The following is a 23,821-nucleotide window of genomic DNA, read 5'->3' on the forward strand; positions in this document are numbered from 1 at the left end:
GGACATGATTAAAAGGAATGGCCTTTCATCTGAAGTCAATGTATGATGGGGTTTTTTGTGTAATGGTTCTCACACATGCACTAACAATATTCATTTCAAAAATCAGAGAAAATTTTTTTTTTTTAATGTCTGGCTGCCTATCCCTAATAACTAAACTCTTTTCAGTGTCAGGTCAAAAGCGTGCCGGGACAAAGGTGCGCCCAATTGAGCCGCCGCACCGCTCTAAATTACTGTTTTTAGTGCTCCGACGGGGGGGGGCGTGGGAGGGGAACCCCCCACTTTACTTAATAGACATCGCGCCGCGTTGTGGGGGGTGTGGGGGGTTGTAACCCCCACATTTTACTGAAAACTTCACTTTTTCCCTGTTTTTAGGGAAAAAGTTCAGTTTACAGTAAAATGTGGATGGGTACAACCCCCCAAACCCCCCATACCACCGGCGCGATGTCTATTAAGTAAACTGGGGGAGTTCCCCAACAAAACCCCCTGTTGGAGCCCCTAAAAACTGTAATTTAGAGCGGTGCGGCGGCGCGCACTGCGCTCAATTGTCGGCGCGCGCTTTTGTCTTTCGCGCCGTTGTCTATGAACCACTCTTTTCAAGTGTTAATAAAAGTGACACATTGCCACTCTGTATTTCGCTTTCAGTTAGCTGGAACTTGCCACCCTTCCTGCCCCCACACCACCTCCTGTACTTCCTGCCCCACACCACCTCCTGTACTTCCCAGCAGCAGCTCCTTCATGTACCTGGCTCTACATCAGCCTCGATGTCCCTCTCCTCCTGTTTCTCTTGCACCAAATCGATAACGTCTTCAGGTTCTGACTGGCTGAACAAACTTATCTGCTTCAGATCTGGGGAACTGGATTTACAACTTGTATCCAAGTTATCCGCTGGTTCATCGAAGTCATCGCGCAGAGATTCAATAGTTTCCTCAAAAAACAGCAGCACATTTCTTTCCTCGCGAGTTAGGAATCTGAGGGTCTCATCATTCTACAAAGGAAAACAAACAAAAAATCAAAGTTACAGCAACACAGCAGAATCAGCAAAAAGAGAAAAACACAGCAGAGTCTATTCGGGTTCCAAGATCCAAACCTGGTGCAGATCTAACATCGCTGGCAGCTGTGGGATGCCAGAATGAGCCTCCCCTGCTTGGCGAGATGTGATCTCTTCCTCAGACAGGAGAAATGAATGCTTTTAGGGCAGCATAGGGAGATGTTTTATTTCACAGTAGGTGGAGAGGGCTTGCACAAGAGCTTTTCGCTCTTCAGTAACATGCTTGGCCATGCACTAGAGACAGATGACACAAATACCTGCACAGTTATATAAGACGAGCCACGTGCTTTGGGTATTCAGATTAAGGAGAAATCTGTTTAGTTACAAAATGCTGACAGGAAAGAATGTCCCACTGCGTGAAGCCTGCTTTACCGTTTGCTCCCTTTTCTAAAATGTTTAAAGGAGACCAACACCCGAACAGAGGAAAATGGCATAGCTGAACACATTACATTTATGCCAACCTTAACCTGATCATTACAGAGTATTATTTCTGTTCAGTCTGTGTTCTCTCTGAATGTTTTATTTATTGTATATTAGACTGTGACCACTGCTCCCTGTAAGCTGAGCGGGAGTCCTCCACCTACAGTTCTGCCAGTGGGTGGTGCTGTTTCACTGTCGTGTTTTCTATGGTGAGGGACAGGCAAGCTCTGCAGGACTCCAGGAAGCACCCCCCCCCCCCCCCCCGGCAGCAATGCAGTTGGAGGACTCCACTCAGCTTGGAGGGAACAGTGACTGTGACCAGCTTGGATACAGCTATGTTGGCTAGGGTTACCAGACATCTGAATTTCCCCAGACATGTCCGGGGGTCCGGACGTCTTTTCAAAACCAGGCACTTTGTCCACATTTTGAAAAGCCTCCTCAAATCGCATCAGGCAGGGAGGAAGTCCGTGAGGAATCCGATCCGTGTCCAGGGGCCTGATTCACAAATTGCCCTCATGCAAATGAGGATGATCGGAATCACGCCCCCAACTGAGTGCAAGGATTGCTGAATAGTGATCCCGACGCATGCGCAGACCATCTGTAGATGGTCTGCGCATGCACTGGCCCTCTCTGCCCGTCAGAGCTTTTTACTTTTTTTTCATGAGCCCGTGGTTTTAATCCATGGGTTAAAACCAGGGCTTGCACTGCGGGGAAGAGAGGAGATGGGGCCAAGAGCAGAGAAGCAGGGCAGGCGGAAAGGACGTGAGCGACTGGTCTTCAGCAGTCGCTTATTTGTGATCGGTCAGCCCAGTCGATGTCCCTCATTTTTTTTAGTGAATCACTTCTTGCCTACATTTGAATGACGTTCCCCTTCATTTGCATGCGTGGATCGGAGGATGATCAGGATAGAGGTTAGTGAATTGGGTCAAAGGGAAATCGGGTCATAAAGGCCCTAAGAGATCCCACATGCCTATCCCAGGCCCTGTTGAATTCAGACACAGTCTCCGTCTCCACCACCTCTTCTGGGAGACCGTTCCATGCATCTACCACCCATTCTGTAAAAAAAAGTATTTCCTTAGATTACTCCGGAGCCTATCACGACGTTTTCATCTATGGCGTGTTCTCGACCATGTTTCCAAAGCTAAGTAAACTGTTTTGTTTTTTCTTTTCCTGTGCACAGTGATGGGTTTTTTCACCCTTTGATAAATTCATTTCAGTGGTGGTGGAGTTTTTTGCCTATGATAAGAAATGAAGCGGTATTGAATGTTAATTTAAATTTTGAGGCTTTTTCTCCACCTTTTATGGGAAATGCTTATCAGGAGTGTTTAGCCCACCTCTGGCGAGTAATATATATAACTTCTGAATTTTTTGATTTAAATATCTCTATCATATCTCCCTTCTCCCGCCTTTCCCCCAAAGTATACAGATTGAGATCTTTAAGTCTGTCCCTATACACTTTATGAAGACTCCATCCTTTTCATATCTTTTTGAAGGTGCGGCCTCCAGAATTGTAGGTATGACTAGCCACCTTGCTATGAATTGTTTAAGGTGTACTAACAAATCGAATGTGCTTTTCTCTATTACATAACCTGTATTCATGATTTATTTTCTATCATTCTCAAAATTTGCCCTCAGCACCAGCAGCTTGATTTCAAGTACTAGTGAGTGGTCAGCACAAAGTCAAAGAACACTGAACAGTTGAAAGGAGGAAGTAGCCTTAAGAGCCAGGCTGCAGGACGAAACGAGCTATAGGCAGTACGGAGGGACATTCCCTTAAAGTTTGCAATGGCAGAAACACTTTGGCTGGTGCCCAGCAATGAAAGAATCTTCAGCTCTAATTAATCCTTAGATGCTGAGAGGGCCGAGTGGCCAGAAGTTGGGTATTGCCATGGAGATGAAGCATAAGAGAATGCACTCAAGAGTCCCAGTATGCTCTTCCCCCTTCAAACAAATTAAGGGGGACGACGGCAGCAGCATTATCACTCGTAAGCAAATCCTGGATCCCTGCCAAGATCTGATGGTCAGGTTTTCAGGATATCCACAATGAATATGTACGAGATGGATTTGCATGCACTGCCTCCTTGAGATGCAAATCTATCTCATGCATATTTACTGTGGATATCCTGAAAACCTGGCCTGGCTCCGACTCTCGAGGACTGGAATTGCCAACCCCTGTCCTAGATCATTGAATTACCAACAGGCAGGAACAACTCATTTCAGTGATGTACCAAGGATGAGGAGGTCGTTGTGCCCCGGGTGCACGGAGCCCAGGGGTGCTGGAGTTGTGGCGGGTCTACGGCCCACCTATCCATGGCCATCAGATCCGCCAGTCCCCGCCCCTTCTAACTTCAACTTCCAGTTCCAGGGTGAAGGACTAGCGGAGTCGAGGGCCTTGTGCAAAGGTTACTCCAGCCAAACGAGGGGGTGCTCCACCCTGGGTTCCCGCCTTGCCAGGTACAACACTGACTCATTGTCTTTCAAATGATAACCAAACTTATCCCATACTAATGTGTATAAACATTAAGAGCACATGTGGAGGAAATGAAAGAGGGAAAGAGCTATGTGGGAGGGAGAGGTGTGAATGTGGGTTATAAGAGGTTATATAAAACATCTGAAAGAGTCTTAAGCTTTGTACACATACTGTATCTGAAGTGAGGCCTTTCACCCCTGGTGGGCCAAAGGAGCTTATCTCTGCCTTGCCATATACAGGGAAGGAAAACATCTCTTTTGCTAATTGAGTATTGAAAGAGACCATGTGGCAGGCAGCTTTTTATAGGAATCTAATCAGACTTAATTAGATTGAATTTCATAGCTCTCCCTGTTTCAGTGGAGGAAGCCATATCGAGATACAAAAGAATAGCCTCACTGGATCATCTAAGCCCAGTATCTCATCTTCACAGAGGCCAATCCAAACTACAAGTACCTGTCAAAAACCCAAACAGTAGCAGCATTCCATGCCACCAATCCAGGGCAAGCACGAGCTTCTCCCATGTCTGTCAACAGCAGTTTATGGACTTTTCCTCCAGGAACTTGTCCAAACCTTTTTTTTAAAAAAACCATATCAAAGTTTGGAAAAGCAGATGAGCGAAATCTACATTTATTCCAAGTTCAAAGTTCAATACAGGTGCTCGGTCTTGCTATTGAATATCACATCACTTCTACATACACTAATATTTCCATTCTAGTCCTTTTTGTACCTTGTTAGGATGATTGTGACTGAGCAAACAACCAAAATGTTACAATACACTGAATTTGCCTTAGGCAGTCCAAGAATGTGATGTTTACATCTACAAAAATAGAGCCTTTGACTAAGAACTTTTAAGAAATCTTCTCTCCCAACCTAAACAAAAGAGCAATTTACTTGAAAATATAAACAGGAGTGTCTGTGACACTGAGCAAAAGGTGCATGTACAGAATCACAGAATAACACCTTCAATTACCGTATTTTTTGTTCCATAAGACGTACTTTTTTCCACCCAAAAGTGGGCGGATATGTCAGTGCGTCTAATGCAGCAAAGGTACTTTTTTCTTTTTTTAAAACACCCCAGCCCTACCCCGGCGTACCTTTTTAAATGCCCACACCCCATGTGGCTCTCCCTAGCGTCGGTGAGTGCCCACTCTTATTTCTACATTTGTTAATTTTCGATAAAGTTTGAAAGCCTATTTTTTTTTTGTAAGGCTCTTCATCAAATTTGATAGTTTAAATAAGATTGTTTAATGTGTTTAGGGTTCAAGAAATTATATGTATAACTGTTTGTATGGTATGACTTATATATGTTATATTTGTGACATGCGGGATATAAATGTGTTAAATAAATAAATAACTTATTTATGAAATTTCAAATTTAACTTACAAAAAAAAAAATCTGTTATTAGAAAGTAAGAGATTACTGTCAGGAAAAGAAAAAGGGAAAAACCAAATAACTCTCTCACAAACAAAATCCTCCACATATAAACTGCTGGAATTAGACTTGCTTTGCATGTAATTGTGAATTGGTTCGGCTATTTACTTTAGAATCAATCATTTGATCTGATGTTTTTTGTGTTTTTTAATTGGTGAATGTTGTTTTGTTTTGGTTTACTGATATTTTATATTGGGGGATGTTTATGATGTTGCCAGACATGTCTACGTTATATGTGGAAATCGCAGGGAAATAAGATTTTATGTATGTGATATGGAAACTGTATGCGGTATATACATTTTTTAATAAATATAAGGAGTATTAATAAGGTAATATCAATTAGAACATTTTCATATTCTAAACGTTTAAGATTCCATTTTAAAAAAGCTGCATATGTGGTGGCATTGTCCTTTAATTAAACCACTCATGGACATTACCCATCACTCCCAGTCTGCTCCACTGCCGGGCTAAACCAGACCAGAGCAAAAACTGCTGGCCTATATTTTTACAGCAGCACGTATGATCTTGGCAGCGAGATGGAAACAGCTTTCGCCACCGGGGTTTCCAATGGTGTGTGCTAAATTAAATTATTTACAACTTATGTCCAAACTGACTGCACTGTGCCATAATAGTTTGTTAGCATACCACAAAGTGTGGGACACGTATACTGACTGGAGAGCAAAAACATGAATGCGGACTCCGTGCTTAACCGGTTGGGAAGACGAAGGGTTTTTATGCCACTAAGTGTATGCTGTAAGACTTTGGGGACAGGGTGGGGATAAGGGAGCTGGGGTTAAGGGAAGGAAGCGGGAGATTGGTATCACTTGTCTAATAGAAGTTTGATATTTAATTGTTAGACTTTGTAACATAGTAACATAGTAGATGACGGCAGATAAAGACCCGAATGGTCCATCCAGTCTGTCCAACCTGATTCAATTTAATTTTAATTTTTGTTTTAAATTTTTTTCTTCGTAGCTATTTCTGGGCAAGAATCCAAAGCTTTACCCGGTACTATGCTTGGATTCCAACTGCCGAAATCTCTGTTAAGACTTACTCCAGCCCATCTACACCCTCCCAGCCATTGAAGCCCTCCCCAGCCCATCCTCCACCAAACGGCCATATACAGACACAGACCGTGCAAGTCTGCCCAGTACTGGCCTTAGTTCAATATTTAATATTATTTTCTGATTCTAAATCCTCTGTGTTCATCCCACGCTTCTTTGGGAGCGCATTCCAGGCATCCACCACCTTCTCCGTAAAGTAGAATTTCCTAACATTGCCCCTGAATTTACCACCCCTCAACCTCAAATTATGTCCTCTGGTTTTACCATTTTCCTTTCTCTGGAAAAGATTTTGTTCTACGTTAATACCCTTGTATTTTGGTATTATTGTATTTGTCACAAGTTGCTTTCGAAAACTTTCAATAAACAAATATATATATTTTTTTAAAGTTTCTTGCTACATCTAAATATTCACAACGTACTCTGACATACTTCTTTCCTTCTGTTAAGAATTGTCACTATAAAAGATACTCTCTTTTCAGGCAGCAATTAGAGACAAGGGGCTAGATTCACTAAGCAAACCGATCGTGTACCGATCGGTTTGCAACCCCTTTGCGACCTGATTTTCCTCCAACCCACTAACCTCTGTGCCAATCCGATCCGTGTATGCAAATGAGGGGAAACGGCATGCAAACAAGGAAGGATGCGATTCACTAACAAAATTCAGGCACACCGACTGGGCTGGCCGATCCAAAAACAAGCAACTGCAGTCACTTGTGCAAAAACCCTGCTCTCAGCCCCAATTCTCCTGCCTTTTTGCCGCCCTACTCAGCCCTGACTCTCCTGCCTTTGCAGCCCCTATGCTCTCCTGCTCTGCCCTTCCCTGCAGTGCGAGCCCGTGGTTTTAACCCGCTTTAAACCCACGGGTTTGCAAATAAAAGTAAAGTAAAAAAATTAAAAAAGCACGGACAGCAAACACATGCACAGACCATCTACAGGCAAAGAAGATGGTCTGCACATGCATCGGGATTGCTCAGCAGCGATCCATGCGGTTGGTGGGGGCATTCCTACAATTGCCCCCATTTGAATATCGTCCCGTCGTGAATTGATCGGCCTGCCACGGATCGGTCACGATCGGGTAGTTAATGAATCGGGCCCTAGGAATTTTGCTGGCTATTAGTCAATGCTGTGTCTTATACACATTTTAGAAAACTTCTGAAAACACATTTGATAAATTTTCAGAACCGGATAATTTGTTAATCTGTACTTCCTGAGACTGTCTCAGCTTGTTCTAGTTGTAAACCGCATAAAACTGGAAGGTTATGCGGGATATAAACAACAATTTGATGTCTAATGGAGTGGATTACAATGATGATGATAAATGTCTTTCTGTGAGCAACACGCCAGTCAGGCATTCCCCATGAGTGTATATGCATAAGCTAATTATATAGCTCACTGTCCAAAACATTACATGTGGGTGTATATGGAAGCATTGTGAACAATTAAACACAACTGCACATCAAATTGCACACCATCTGGTTTTCACAGTGGCACGAGTAGCATTGGCAAGGTGTTGGCGCTCTACACAAACTCCGAAGCGTCGCCATCTCATCAGACGCTTTGACTATGCTCATTAGATGTCTTATTTGAAGGCTTTACGTCATCAAGCTTTATTTCGCTACCATAAAATATGGGATTGTTTTGTGGCTTGGAGGGCAGCACTCAAGTGTTGATGTCTTCACTGTATTGTTTAGCTGGGGATTTTGGGAGAGGAGGGGAGGACGGGGGTTTTGATTTCTTGTGGGTGTTTTTCTATGCATCTTTGGAGCATTTGTATTGAGGTGTATCTAATATAATAAAACGGTAAGCCGTGCATGCGCAGTTCCTAAGCGTGCGTCCGTTTTCCGTGCGCTGTGCATGCGCGGCTTACGGTCTGGCCTTCCCTGCTTTCCACCTGCGGAGCGGCGGCTGCCGGCCGCTAGCACCCCCTGCCCTCTCCGTCGCCTGACGAGCCGCCAGACACGCTGCTGCTCCAGTGGCATACCAAGGGGGGGGGGGGGCAGTCCACTGTTCTCCTCCCTGCAGGGCCGACCAACTCTGGCGGCCCGACATCAATTCTGACGTCGAGAGGACGTTCTGGCTAGCCAATCGCTGCCTGGCTGCCCGGAATGTCCTTTCCGACGTTAGAATTGACATCGGGCAGAAGAGAAGCAGGGAAATGGCCTGTTCCCGGCAGCAGCAGCAGCCTATTCCGCGGCGGCGGTGGCATGGGGGAGGGCAGGAAGGAAGAAATAAAGAAGGTGGGGTGGGGACAGGGAGCCAGAAAAAAAAAAAAAATGGGGCACGGAGGAAGGAAGAAAGAAGGAGGGGGACAGGGAACCAGAAACAAAGCAAAAAATGGGGCACGGAATCAGAGAAAGAAAGAAAAAGTTGGGGGAGGGAATGAGGTCTGGAGGAGAGGAAGCATATAGGAGCTTTGCTCTGGGGGGGAAGACAGAAGGGGCCATGGAGAGACAGGGAGAGGGTTAGGGGGGAGGGGTGTGCTGGGGGAGACAGAAGGGGCCATGGAGAGATAGAGAAAGGGGGCTGCGTTGGGGGAGGGGTGCTGGGGACAGACAGCTTTGCACTGGGGGGGAAGACAGAAGAGGGCCATGGAGAGACATTTGGGGGGAGGTGGGTGCTGGGGGCAGACAGCTTTGCTCGGGGAGGGGGGAGGGGGAGACAGAAGGATTCAGACAGCGGCCAAGGAGAGAGAGATAAAGAAACACAGACAGACAGACACATCTATTCTAGCACCCGTTAATGTAACGGGCTTAAAGACTAGTGCATACATACTGTGTTAAAAATTTTGAAAACAGATTTATTAAAAATAAATAAATAAAATTTACACACCATCTGCATATTCTGAAGGCTTTACATGCTTTTAATTTCCAGCTCTGAAATCTAATAGTATATTTGAAATCCCTGAAACATTTATGGACCCCAATGTATCATAAAACTTAATGGGTTCAAGTTCTGGCCCCCTTGAACTGCTTCTTGTATGAAACTCATAGGTCACCACTAAGACCCAATAAAAAGTGAACCCTGTGTCCTCTTTAAAAGCAGCCTTGTTGGAAGGAAGGAGAGAGAATACTCACATGATAAGACCACCTCAACCCGACACCGTCATCTGGAGCCTCAAAGTCACTTAGTCCGCTGTTGGATGGAACTCCCGATTCCATTTCTGAGAAGCCCAGATTCATCAGATTTCTCGGCATCCCAAATAACAATGATGGATGTACTAACAGCAATTTCTTTATGCAATTCCAGGATTGTTAATTCATTTCTGGCAGACAGCATAAATAAATTAAACAACTTTAGCATTTATGTAAAAGCTCGGACTTTAAAAAAAAAACTTTTTGATAAATAAATCATCACCTCTTTCTCAAAACCCATGAAAAGAATCACACGTCTAATGTCCAGCTGTGCCTCCAGTCCACAAGCTAGGAGAGACTATTTAATTGTGTCTGTGTTTCATGTATAGTTATTAACATCAATAAAACACACTGTGAAAGGAGACATGAATATCCTTCACTTTTTCTGTGGTGCATGAAGTGATACAGCCAACACCAAGATAATCCTTCTAAACAATGGCTAAAAACTCCCGTTCCTTTATTACACAAAGACATCTACTTGATACGGACATGTCTTATCAGACTAAACAAGGCAGTTACTTACCTGTAATCGGGGTTCTCTATACATAGCTGGGGAATGCAGCCATATCATGTGGTGCATGCCCTCTACTTGTCAACAGAGAAGATAAATTAATGCTTGATTCGATTAACTGTCTTTTGCAGAAATGTGTAATAGTGTAAAATTAAAAAATGCAAGTATGGGCAGACCAAAGAAGAACACCTTGCCTCAGAAAAACAACAGAACAAGAAAGGCAACGGGAGGAGTCTGTCCAGCACAAAGGGTCCCTCAAATAGTACCCCCCGCAGTGCCTATAGACTCTACACAGCGAGTGTGTTTCTTTTGCCAATTTTATGCCAGTCGTCCCCTGAGGAAGGCGTCACTTCATGCGCCAAAACTTGGATCCTTGTTGGGACGTTTTGAAGAAAGACCCTTGCCTTTCCAAAAATACATATATAACATTAAAATATAACATATAATATAACATTAATATATAACATAAAATACTATAACATTTTAAAACATATTACCCAAATCACAGACATGGTAGAACAGCTCAACCTGCTGGATTGCCAATCAGGAAGCCAGTTCTTACTGAGGGAAAGCCTGGGAGAAAAACGTCTTTAAGATCGCTTTAAACACATCATCAAAAGACCGGTGGCAGAGATCACTGGCGTCAGTGAACAGCCCAGAAGCTTCCGAGAGCTTTCTTGAGGTCAACAATCAGCATTGCACCAAGTTGTGCCTTCTCAGCTTCCCCACTGGCATCCCCTTGCCCTACCTGCTTTGCCATCACCATTTTTGCATTTGTACTGTCTGGCCAAACTCCTCTGCTAGCAGCCACACAATGCAGCAAAAAGCTTCAACGCAATAAGTCAAAGTTCATAAACCTACATGAAAGGTTAAAAACCACAACGCTTATAACCCTCAGACCCCTCAATATTAGCTTTGGAAATACAGCCAGCTGGCGTCCCCAGAAACCTTATTTCCTGTTGGGAGAAGAGAATTTTCCTGTGCGCACACAAATAATAATAATAGATTTATTTATATACCTCACTGTTTACAATAAGAGGCAAGAACTGTAAAAACACAGCGAATTTACACCACAAAACATAAGGCTCTTTTTACAAAGGCGTGCTAGAGGTTTACCGTGCATAATAGCGTGCGCTAAACCGCCGGACGCGCTAGCCGCTACCACCTCCTCTTGAGCAGGCGGTAGTTTTCAGCCAGCGCGTGATGAAAAGTCACGCCCGTTAACCCTGCTAGCATGCCTTTGTAAAAGGAGCCCATAGTATTACTCATTATATATAAAATAACACATTAAAAAATGATTAACTTATCTAGATTATACATATTTATCAAACAGACAAGTTTTAACAATCTTCTAAAGGCCTGGTAAGAAGAAGAATTTAAAATCAAACCACTAAAACTTTTGTTCCAATGTCCTGCCCGAAAGGAGAGGGTTCGATTATGAAATCTTTTGTATATACAACCTTTTATTGAGGGGGGAAAAAATAAGGTTGTGTTTCGTGAAGAACATCTTGTTTTCTACTAGTTCCAAATGATCTAAAAGGTAACATGGTATACAAGACCATATAATGTTCTATAACAAATACATGCCAATTTAAAAATTATTCTTGCCTCTACTGGAAGTCAATGTGACTTTCGATAGTGTTACAATTTTTTTAGATTGAAATTAGATGCAGTCGTATTTTGGATATTTTTATAAGAACTTAGATAAATGATGTTACGACAGTCTAAAGTACTTGGAACCAAGGACTGCACAATCAATCTAAAAGACTAAAAGTCAAAATAAGATTTAAATGTGCAAAGCTTCCACAGTGAAAAAATTTTACTAAAGCATCAAGTTGAGCATCGAACGATAAGTTTGGTCAAGATATACTCCTAAGATTTTAATAACTGGACTGATAGGATAATTAATTCCATTCAACATTAAATAATTTTTCAAAATCTTATTCCATACATGCATCTGCTGAGAACAAGGAGTGAGAGGTAGGCAGCACTTTGGGGCTTCAGCTTTACCACAGCAATGCATGCAAGGACATTAGCAGATAAAGTGATAGGTTTCTCCCCCCCAGTCCTGGGCAAGATTCCTGGACTTTACACACAAGATATATCAGGGCTCATTTTCAAAGAACTTATTTATTTAAAGTGAAGCACATCACAAAAAGATGATGTGGTATTTCTATGGTATTTTGTGTGTGCAAGTGCTTTGAAAATGAGCCCTATTATTACCTAAGCAAAGAATAAGAAAATTTGATAGCACTATATTTGCCATCTAAGAGACCAGTCCTTCCAGCTCTGCCATCAGAAAGCCTACGAGAGAATATGGTTTCAATAAAATATTCACTTTTTATTGTGAATATGGGGAAAAAAAATAATCAAAGCTCCTTCTACGTATGTAGAGAAAGACTATTCCTTTCGTATTTGGCTTTAGCTCACCCTTTTTCACAGTAGCTCAATGCCTGTCAAAAATCCCAGTCCCAGAGAACTTACAATTTAAGGGTTTATTTATTAATGTGTTTACACGCTTTATTGCACTTTAACAAGTGTCAATGAGAGCTGTGTGTGTAATTAGTGAATAGGTCCCATTAACAATAAAAAGCCCGGCATTAAATCATATAAACCTACATTGTACCTGAGCGTGACGGTCCTTGTGACCTTGAACAAGTCACATCTGTGAGGTTAGAAAACTGCCTTCCCTGGATTCTCCTCCATGCAAGGCCTCAAGTATAATATTTGAGTGGTTTTATTCAATGTTTGGGCGTCTTTAAGCAGAAGTGAAAATTTACTTCCGAGCTGTGACCTCAAATTTGCAGTCACTTTCAGGCCAACATTTCAAAGTGTCAGACCGAGGGCCAATTAACCCAAACCTGCTCTCGCACAAAGGGCAAAACACAGCACGGGACAAGAATCTTTACTGCTCTCCCTTTGCCAACTGGTTTTTCTCGATTTTCTACAAAAGCTTCAAATTCTTTTGCGAACCTATGAGCCAACGAGGAGGCTTTCATTGCACCATTAAATCCCGAGGCTGAACGACTCACCAGAACACTAGAGCAATGCGTTTGAACACACATTTTTAAGAATATTCAAACGTAAAGACCTTAGGATTGCAAATGGCTTCTGGGCACAATTGCAACATAGCAAGAACATTTCCACCTTTATCCTAAACTGTACATTTAATCTACCTTCCTGAAACAGAAAAGACCACAACTCAAGGTTAGAGACCAGGGATACCAAGTGCATAAGTCAGGCACAAATGAACAAAATCATGATTACAAGACTTTTTTTTTTTTTTAAGGAGAACGTCAAACCATCTGCACGTTCCGTAAACTCAGAAGCAGTTTATCTGACAGCTGTATTTTTAGGTTAAGTCTTTTTCTCCTGATTTGGCTACAGCCAGCTTAAAATAAATATTTATCACATTTGCTTGTACAGCCTGTATCAGTGTAAGATTAACAAAGCAACCAGGGAGAGACCTACACGAGGAAGTGAAAAATCATCCTTAGTCAGGGATTTTCTATTGCTTTTCAACTTTGACACAATCGGCCATTTTGGGCAGCGTAGGGGCCAGAACCTCGGCTCCACCATCTCCTCGCCATTAGTCTGGTGGATTTTTGGCATCATATTTTTCATCTATATGCCTTCATTCTCCAAAAAATGGCCTCTCAGCAGTTTACAACATAAAGGGCTCTTTTTACAAAGCCGCGTTCTAGCGGTTTTATCGCACGCCCCGGATTAGCGCGCGCTAGCCGGAAATCTACCGCCTGCTCAAAAGGAGGCTAGTGCGTGCGGAAATATAGCGCACGCTATTCCGTGCGTTAAGGCCCTAGCGCAGCCCAAAATAATCAAAATGCAGCAGAACAGTTAACTGTGCCAATGGACAGAATGATTAAACCAAGTACCTGAGCTGAAACTACTAAAGCTAAGGCCCCTATGCACAAGTTTCAAATTTTATTGAGTTTAATATACCGACCATCAACATGTATCTGGCCGGTTTACAATGCTAAGAAAAAAAAAAAAGATAAAAAGTAAAATAATAATTATATATATATGGGGAGGAGTGAACACATGAATTTGAGGGTATTAAGGTGAAGGAAAGGTCAATAAATACATTATTAAAATGAAAGTTAATAGAAGGGAAGGATATAGCATCAGGACTAGGGTCGCTTCGTAAAAGCGTTTGAGATGATTTTACTGGATTTGAGGAAGGAAGTATTTAGAGATTATGATATGCATCTTGAAACAGAAATGTTTTTAGTTTGGTCTTGAATTTATCAGCGTTTTGATTGGGATGGATTTGCGTTTCATTTGGCGGGGGAGGGGGGACTTTAAATATACCAAGACAAAATCTGTTTATACCTGCAAGCCTGATTGTACTTTTTTCACATCTGCTTAAGGCTGTGCAACTTGCCCCCCCTCCCAAGAATTTTGATCTTTGGCAGAACCCGAACATGGAGCAACTGCAATTTTCCACCAGTGTGTTTCTACAACTATTTATTATTTCTAAAGTGCTACAAGACATAGGGCTACCAGTAGAGAATGACACGGGGACAAATTTTTCCCCATTTCTGCGGGAACTCATTTTTCCATCCCATCCCGGCAACTTCTTTTCCTGTCCCTGCCCCATTCCTGCAAGTTCTGTCCTCATCTGCACAAGCCTCAAATACTTTAACATCCTAAGTAGCAACATTCTAGAGCTCAGATTGTGATGTCATAATGCCTCATTCCACCAATGCCTAAGCTCCGCCCTCATCTGCACGAGCCTCAAATACTTTAACCCTTTCAGGACCAAGGGACATATTTGTCCCATAACTTTAAAATCCTATAAATTTTGATTAGGATAGTCTACAGTTCTAAATTTGATATGTACGGATTCCATAGGATACTGCCTTTATGTAAACAAACTGGTTCCGACATTCATTCATTAGCGTCGTTGCCAGATTGACGAGAAGATTCACTTGCCACACTGTCCATAAGCCAGAAGTGTGATTTTTTAAAAAAAAAAATAATGATATTTCACAAAAAAAATCAATTTTTTGGCATCTGCAAGCCCTTTTTACCATAAAAATGTCGTCAAAACCACAAAAATTGGCCTACGATCCTTATGGTCCTGAAAGGGTTAACATCCTAAGTAGCAACATTCTAGAGCTCAGATTGTGATGTCATAATGCCTTATTCCACCAATGCCTAAGCTCCGCCCTCATCTGCACGAGCCTCAAATACTTTAACATCCTAAGTAGCAACATTCTAGAGTTGAGATTGTGATGTCATAATGCCTCATTCCACCAATGCCTAAGCTCCGTCCTCATCTGCACGAGCCTCAAATACTTTAACATCCTAAGTAGCAACATTCTAGAGCTCAGATTGTGATGTCATAATGCCTCATTCCACCAATGCCTAAGCTCCGTCCCCATCTGCACAAGCCTCAATTATAAGTGTTCGAGGCTTAGAGCTTACAGGAATGGGGCACAGACAGGGACAGCGACAAAAACTTGTGGGGACGGGATGGGGAAATTGAGTTCCTGCATGGATAGGGAAAAATTTGTCCCCGTGTCATTCTCTAGTTACCAGACATCCGGGAAAACCTGGACATGTCCTCTTTTTAGAGGACTGTCTGGCAAAAACCTGGCAGTTTGTCCGGGTTTTGGAAAGCCCCGAGCTCCAGCTGTGTCTGGAGGGCCTACAACAAGCATGTGCAGATGACATCACACAGATCCACCCATGCTGTAGGCCCTCCAGACGTGGCCTGGAGGTCAGGAAAAGGAGGCAAGGTTTTTGGGGGGGGGCGGGACTGAAGGCTAAATGAGGCATGGCTGGTGCGAGGCTGGAAGCGGAATGGGGCAGGTTGGGAAGGGGCTGGGAGCAAAACAGGGCGGGGCCATGCATCCAGGTTAGTAAAATATGGTAATCCTAACCAGACACATGCAGCAAATTACAGCAAAGATGTGACAAGAGAAGTTAAAGATCTTAATAAATTTAAAACTATTTTAAAAACTTTCTTATTTAAAGACGCTTTTAACTTTTAAAAATGCATTATATTTAATTTTTTATTTTTAAAAAAATTACTATTTATCCAATTTTTCACATTCCCTTTCCATATGTCTTTTCCTACCCCCTCTTTTTCCATTTTTTGATTAAATATTGTAACTATTCCCTTCCGTTTTTTTCTTTCCTTATGTATCATGTTAGTCTGTTTTGTCTGTTTGTATCTGAACCTCATTTACTGTTTTACTTTTAAAATCCTACTTATTTTATATAAATTGTTAATCGCTTAGCTTGTAATAAGCGATCAATCAAATTTTAATAAACTTGAAACTTGACAAACATACAGGACAAAAGTGATTTATACATGATGCAACTCAGGTGGGTGGACTTAGAGGTAGGGGAGTAAAGAGGGAATGGCAATAGATAGGGGTGCTTTTACAAGTTGGTAGGGTCGGATATAAACATAGCTTCAAAAAAGTGGGTTTTTAAGTCTGAATTTGAATACCACCGGAGATGGCGCACGATGCAGAGTCAGATAGGATGTTCCAGGCTTACGGCGCAGTGAGGCAGAAGGGACAGAATCGAGAGTTGGCAGTGGAGGAGAAGGGAGACTCATTCAATGGACGGAGCTTATGGGGTGAAGTGTAGGGAAAATCAAGAGAGGAGAGATAGAGCTGCAGAATTAATACACTTGTAGGTCAGTAAAAGGAGTTTTAACTGTATGTGGAAACGGACAGGGAGCCAGTAAAACAATTAGAAGAGAAGGGTAACAGGAGCATGACGACACTGGTGGAATATGAGGTGTGCAGCAGAATTCTGAACAGATTGAAGGGGAGAGAGGTGGGCTTCGTGGAAGACCTGCAAGAAGAAAGATGCAGTAATCTGGGAGAGAGGTGACAAGTGTGGATGAGGGTCTTGCTAGTATGCTCAGAAAGGAGAGGCTGGATTTTAGCAATGTTGTAGAGAAAAGAAACAAGACGTTTTGGCGGTCTCTTGGAAATGTAAAGAGAGGGAAGGAGACGAGTCAAAAATGACTCCAAGGTTACGAGCCGACAAGACAGGGTGGATGAGAACATTATCCACTGTGAGAGGCTGGTTTAGGAGGAATGATAAGGAGTTTCGTCTTTATGCAAATGACCTTCTTAGAAAACTGTCAATCAGCTGTGCCGATATTTTGTACAAGGAATTTACACTTTAGCCTGTTTTTAAACTGAGCCTTTTCCACTGTTAGGGAGAAGGGAACACATACGATGTATTTTTCCCATACACATGGCCAACGTTAAACATGGAATAAGGGCAGACATCTGGAAGGGAGCATCAAACCTCCCAACATCCTTCTGGAGATGTGCATTCATTTGAAAAACACATGAGAAATGTCAACATTTTCTGTGTCTTCCCCCCCCTCCAAAAATGACATGAAAACCCTCCAAATTTTTTTTTTCTATGGCACAGATAGCATGCACTATTTGTGAAGAGGGTACATGCTTCCAAAAGAACACACCCTTGTGAATAATAAGAATGAACTACCTATATGATATTGCCCCTGAAATCAGAAAATTAAAAAAAAACAAAACAAAACAACCTCACAACAAAATGAACATTCCCATAAACAAGAGAAACTAAACAAAAACTTCAGTCAAATCTGGGGCACCCTATAATAGGGAGTCCAAGGCAATCACTCCGTTTGCACCTCCATCTCTGCCCATATCACTGTATATTAGATTGTGGATGCCCAAGTCTTCATTTTGGGTCTTCCAACTTGCATCATAGGTGGCCCTCAGTATCTGGGGCTGGTTCTCACAATTCAGAGTTTGTAGAGATGAGTGTATATATAAATAATATTTATTTATTTAAAAATTTATCTATTTTCTATGGAGAGGCTCTGTTTTCCTTCCTTGGACTCTGCTCAGGGACGGTCATTTTGTCTTTGCTGGACACCTTTTTGGGACACTTTAACGCCTAGAGCACGTAGCCATTTCTTGAATGTTTGAGTTCATCTGATGGGACTGCACTGGATAGGATTTTGTGTTTTTCCTTAGTAGAGCTTTGGGATTGGGGGTGGGAAGGGGGGGAGGGGGAGCAGGTCTGGTATATGGTGAAGTTGGGATGGGTATTGGTATTCACTTTATATTGTTGTACACCTTTGCATTCTTGTGTGTTTGTATTTATCATAAAAAGCAATAAAATAAATTTGAAAAAAAAAAAATTATCTATTGTACATTAACTATACGGTTTACAAAGATTGCAATCATAACAGATTAAACACCACATACAGACACAATTGCAAACAAAAAGAAAAAAAGAAAAGAACTAACACAGGAATGCGCTAGCAAACAATTGATTTTTCAAGATTTCCTTAAAATTTCTCCTCCCAGCACAGTATCGCAAAATTCCAGGCAACGTATTCCAAAGCTTGGCACCTGTCACAGACAGCTTCGCTGCACCAATCCTAACATGAGAGATTGACATCTTGCCCTCTAAACTCAGTTTCATACTATTTTCTGATCTCAAACACCTTCTAGGCCGATAAATTTCAAAAAAAAATCCTGTAAGACAACCGGAGAAACGTGATACAAAAAACCGGATGCATCATTGAAAGAATCTTAAAGTGAACTCCGTGCTGCATGGGTAACCAATGCAAATGTTTCCACACTGGGGGTCAATCTTGGGACCCCGGTAATCAATCTTGCCGCAGAGTTAATCAACATCTGCAGTGCCCTCATCTTCACTTTAGCAACTCCCAAGTATAGTGCATTGCAATAATCCGCCCTACTCGGAATCAGTGCTTGCACTACACTATGGAAGTCGAATGCTGGTATCATAGGTTTTAGGGCTCCTTTTACGAAGGTGCGTTAGGGCCTTAATGCGCGGAATAGCGCACGCTAAAATGCTGCGTGCACTAGCCACTACCGCCTCCTCTTGAGTAGGCGGTAGTTTTGTGGCTAGCACACGCTCATCCGGTGCGCGCGCTAAAAACGCTAGGGCACCTTGGTAAAAGGAGCCCTTAATCTGTATAACAGTGGCAATTGCATATATCGTACCCGAATTGTTTTCGATATTCATGTCATACAACTTGGGCATAATAAGCGGTAAAGTGCACACTTGGCTAGAAGGATTCCTAACAAACAGGATACACAACGTAGAAATGAAGGGAGAAAGATCAGAAGAATGGGCTGCATGAAGCTCACCACTCTCCCCAATACTTTCCAACGCACTGATATCAACACCAGGACACTTCTTAGACAAGACAAACCTCATTTCTCCTACGCAGATGATATTACAATATGCATTCCTTTCTACAAGAAAGAAAACAAGATGAAAAATCAGCAGAGGAAGTAACTTGTTTAATTGCCGACTGGGCTAAGAACATGAAACGGAAACAATTTTTTTTTTTTTTTTAACTGATAAACCCATCTAGAATCACCACCAGCAACAAACATTTAAATAACACCCCACTGAAACTGGAACCAGAGTTGAGAATCCTAGGGATTATATTCAACAACAACTTACCCCGAGAGGCACAAACATTAACCGAGAAAATATTCACAACACGAAGAAAACCGAGAAGGATTTAGCATTGCTTCGCCAAAGAAAAAAATAAAAACCTTTCAGATCTTGGGGCTCCTTTTACTAAGCTGCGATAGTGCTTATAGCGCATGCAGGATTTTAGCGTGCGCTAAACCCGCGCTAGGGGGGGGTAGAACTAACGCCAGCTCAATGCTGGCGTTAAGATCTAACGTGCGCTAAAACCGTTATCGCAGCTTAGTAAAAGGAGCCCTTGGCTGTCACTGGTATTATCCCAATTAGATTATTGCATCTAAATTACGTAGGGTGCAAAGAAAATATATGGGGGGAAAAAAAACCTACAAAGCATTCAAAATGCAACAGCCAGACTTATTTTCTCAGCAACCAAATATGACTAGAAGCCAGAATAGTTTTCAAATTTGGTTGTGTATGGACTTTTACCCAGCTACCTTTAGGATTGCTTCAATTTTACTACTTAAAAGCACTTGCATACGATACGATTTTTTTGACTTCCCGTCTGTAAAGAGATGCATTTATAAAATGCTGGCATATTTGGCAGCTATGTGGGACAAACAAGTTAGCATTTATATATATCAGTCTCAACCTGTTATCTAGTCTTTAGAAGATCGCTGAAAACCCACTTGCTTGGTAAATATTTTGATTAATTATGATCATACTACAAATGGCTAGCATCTCTTAGCTGTTAACTGCACTGAACTGCAATTTATGTAATGTCACGACTACATGACAACATCCCTGTGCCTCGAACTACACTGGCATCCCTTTGAAGCAAGGTGTATTTTTAAACTACGTACACTGATCTTTTTAATGTTCTATGGCGAAATACCAGACTACGTGTTGAATTAATCAAACTATCACCCAAAGACAAATAAAACCTGATCAACAATCATATGAGAATAATATTCTAAAATCCTAGCGGAATCAAATACAAAACTATTCAATGTACGTACAACCTTCCATTACCTGGCGGCAAAATAGTGGAATCTTAGCACAATTAAGGAAACCCCCTCCTACCAAACTTTTTGTAAAGGCCTAAAAACCTATCTACTTGTAAAATATCTTACTCCCCCCACCCAAACAACAGGTTGCAACACAACCACCTGAAACCAAGGAAGACACTAGAGAATGACACGGGGACAAATTTATTTCCCGTCCCCTTGAGTTCTTTTCCTGTCCCTGCTCCATTCCTGCAAGCTCCGTCCTCATCTGCACAAGCCTCAAACACTTTAAAATCATAAGTGTTCGAGGCTTCTGCGGTTAAGGCAGAGCTTACAGAAATAGGGCAGGGGCAGCAACAAAACTTGTGGGGATGGGACGGTGAAATTGAGTTCCCGCGGGGACAAATTTGTCCCCGTGTAATTCTCTACAAGACACAAATCACCTCCCCTCTCTCGATAGATGACGAAGCTCTCTACAAACTGGGAAACTGACACCAAAACCCATAATATCAAGACTACAACACCAAATATAGCCAGTCTTCTGTCCAATCCATATGCCATAATCATGTGGCTACACTAACACAAACCAAGTTATCTGCATCATGAACTCCTAAGGAAATAATGTAATCCCTGGATAGGGCCAAACTCTTCTAAATTGTAAATCGCATTGAACTCCTTCAAGGGCATATTAACAATCCATAAACACTAATGTAATGTAATCACAGCCCCCCCCCTCCCCCAAATACATATACATACACTCTTCAACAGGTTTTGTCCAATGCCACTATAGCACTTCCAGCCATCGTTCATCACACACTAATCCTAAAGAGGGTATCAGCCCAGCAAAAGCACTCTGAGCTCTGCTGGGAGCTACTGGTGGGAATCCATAAGAACCAGAAGGGGTGGGGGGAGGAGCCAATAAGAAGTGCTGCACCTGACACTAACCCCCAGACTCCTCCCAGCCAGTGTTGCCAAGTCGGTTGCAGGACACTTTGAGCTGGGCTGGTTTCTGATTTTAAGTCTACAATGTCAGTAAGTCCTGTGCAGGGAGGAACCAGCTCTTTTCCAAGGGGTATTTTACTCGTCAAAACCTGCGGGGTGGAAGCAGACAAGAGATCTGGTGTGCTTTCTGTGCACACTGAGATCCCCCCCAAATGATTGCAGGAACCTTCTGGGGACCCACCTGCAGTCAGCCACTGTAGACTCATTTAATCTTGGGAATATGAAGAAATACATTTGGGGGGCTGTTTGGGTTGGGTTTTTTTTAGAAAAGTATCTGTCAATCCTGTGTCCCAGCCCTACTAGGAGCTGCCAGTGAGAGCCATCAGGAGAGGGGGTTCCAACGGGAAGCTCAGCCTCCCCCAGGTCTGAGTCTTAGGGGGGAAAAGATCAGAGCCATAGTGGGAGGGGGGAGGAAGGGGGGAATCAACAGGTGGTGCTGCACCTTATTCCCTCCGTCAACTATTTCAAGGGGTAGAGGGGGCTGCTAGTGGTGGCTGTCAAAAGCAGAGGGGGGTTCCAACAGGAAGCTCTGCGCCCCCCCTAAGTCTTAGGGGGGGGGAGAAGGGGGAATCAACAGGTGGTTCTGCACCCTATATCCTCCGCCACTGCTCTAAGGGGTACAGAGGGCTGCCAGCGAGGGGCCATCAGACGCAGAGGGGCTACGCCACTGGGTAACATTTTGCTCCTGGGATCTTTTGCCCCCGTATATCTGACCGTCCGAGACTTAGGGGGAAAAGATCAGAGCCATGGTGGGAGGAGGGGGGAGGGAGGGGGAAATCAACACCTTATCCCCCCCCCAAAAAAAAACCTCCATTGGAGTGCAAGGGGGCTGCCAAGGGGGACAGTAAGAACAGAGGGGGGTTCCAACAGGAAACTCTGCGCCCCCCCTAAGTCTAAGGGTAGATCAAAGCCATTGGGTGGGGAGGGAGGGGGAAATCAACAGGTGGAGCTCCACCTTATCGCCCCCCCAAAAAAAAAAAAACCCTCCAATGGAGTGCCAAGGGGGACGGTAAAAAGCAGAAGGGTTTCCAACAGGAAGCTCTGCCCCCCCTCCCTCCCTCCCTCCCTCCCTCCATAGGGGGGGGGAAGGGGGAATCAACAGGTGCTTCTGCGCCCTGTTATCTCCCGCCAACTACTCTAAGGCTCGGCATCGGCGTCGTCCCCCCTCCCTGGCCAGTCTGAGGGGGAGGGAGGGAGGGGGGAGATAGGACGCTGCGCCCCCTCCCCCTGGAGCCAAAGTGTGAGGGGAGAGAAAGCGGAGCTCACGTGACGGGCTTGGCGGGCTCTGACCCTGCGCGTGAAGCCTCCATCTGGACACTCACCTGGCGGCTGGTTGGCCGTCGCCCGGCGCGCGCGCTCTCTCTCTCTCTCTCTCTCTCTGGCAGGCAGCGCGAGCCGGGAGGGTGACCGCGGGGAGGCGGGGCTGACGTTCGCTCGCGCACGCCCTCCTGGGCGAGAGGGGGCGGGGCAGAGGCCAAGCGTGGAGCGGGAGAGTGACGTCAGGGGCTCTCGCTGGATTCTCGCCATTTAGGGTCGGGTCCTCTAAATCTTGCTGAGCCCCTAATATTGAGCAACCGCCCCCCCCCCCCATTACGTCCAGAGAGGGGCGATCTGTATCCCTGGAGTTATTAGTTGGGTGGCTGCTGAGCACCTTATTATTGAGCAAGCCCCATTCAATTTTATGTACTGTTCTCCCAGGGGAGCTCAGAACGGTTCATATGAATTTATTCAGGTACTTAAGTATTTTCCCCTGTCTGTCCCGGTGGGCTCACAATTTATCTAATGTACCTGGGGCAATGGGGGGATTAAGTGACTTGCCCAAGGTCACAAGGAGCAGCGTGGGTTTGAACCCACAACCTCAGGGTGCTGAGGCTGTAGCTTTACCCACTATGCCACACTCTCCTCTGATACAATATCAGAAGTGAACCAAGTATAGGACAATGAAGCTATTGTGACATCACTGATGAGGTTGGCTCTTATTGGTGGAATGAGACATTATGACATCACAATACCAGCTCTGGTTATCAGAGGCTGAAACCTTTCACACTATATATTTATTCAGTTTTCTAAACTGTTCTCCCAGAGGAGCTCAGAACAGTTTACATGAATTTATTCAGGTACTTAAGCATTTTCCCCTGTCTGTCCCGGTGGGCTCACAATTTATCTAATGTACCTGGGGCAATGGGGGGATTAAGTGACTTGCCCAGGGTCACAAGGAGCAGTGAAGGTTTGAACCCACAACCTCAGGGTGCTGAGGCTGTAGCTTTATTGTGCCGTGCTCAG

The 23,821-nt window shown here is 43.5% G+C and overlaps 1 protein-coding gene across 2 annotated transcripts in view; it reads right to left on the reverse strand.

The window, feature by feature from the left end:
* Nucleotides 1–23,026, reverse strand: part of PROSER2 (proline and serine rich 2) — a 30,548-nt gene extending 7,522 nt beyond the window's left edge. The window contains exons 1-3 of one of the 2 annotated variants that reach the window (XM_033959092.1): nt 22,861–23,026; nt 9,509–9,696; nt 742–985 (exon numbers count right to left, since the gene is read on the reverse strand). In XM_033959092.1, coding sequence (XP_033814983.1) covers nt 742–985; nt 9,509–9,628 — 364 coding nt within the window. In that variant the 5' untranslated portion in view covers nt 9,629–9,696; nt 22,861–23,026. Of the gene's footprint in view, nt 1–741; nt 986–9,508; nt 9,697–21,292; nt 22,401–22,860 lie in introns of those variants that run through there. The other variant, XM_033959093.1, reaches the window with a different exon arrangement.
* Nucleotides 23,027–23,821: the final 795 nt, after the last annotated feature.

This window comes from Geotrypetes seraphini, chromosome 9 (assembly GCF_902459505.1).
Source record: "Geotrypetes seraphini chromosome 9, aGeoSer1.1, whole genome shotgun sequence".
Taxonomy (NCBI): domain Eukaryota; kingdom Metazoa; phylum Chordata; class Amphibia; order Gymnophiona; family Dermophiidae; genus Geotrypetes; species Geotrypetes seraphini.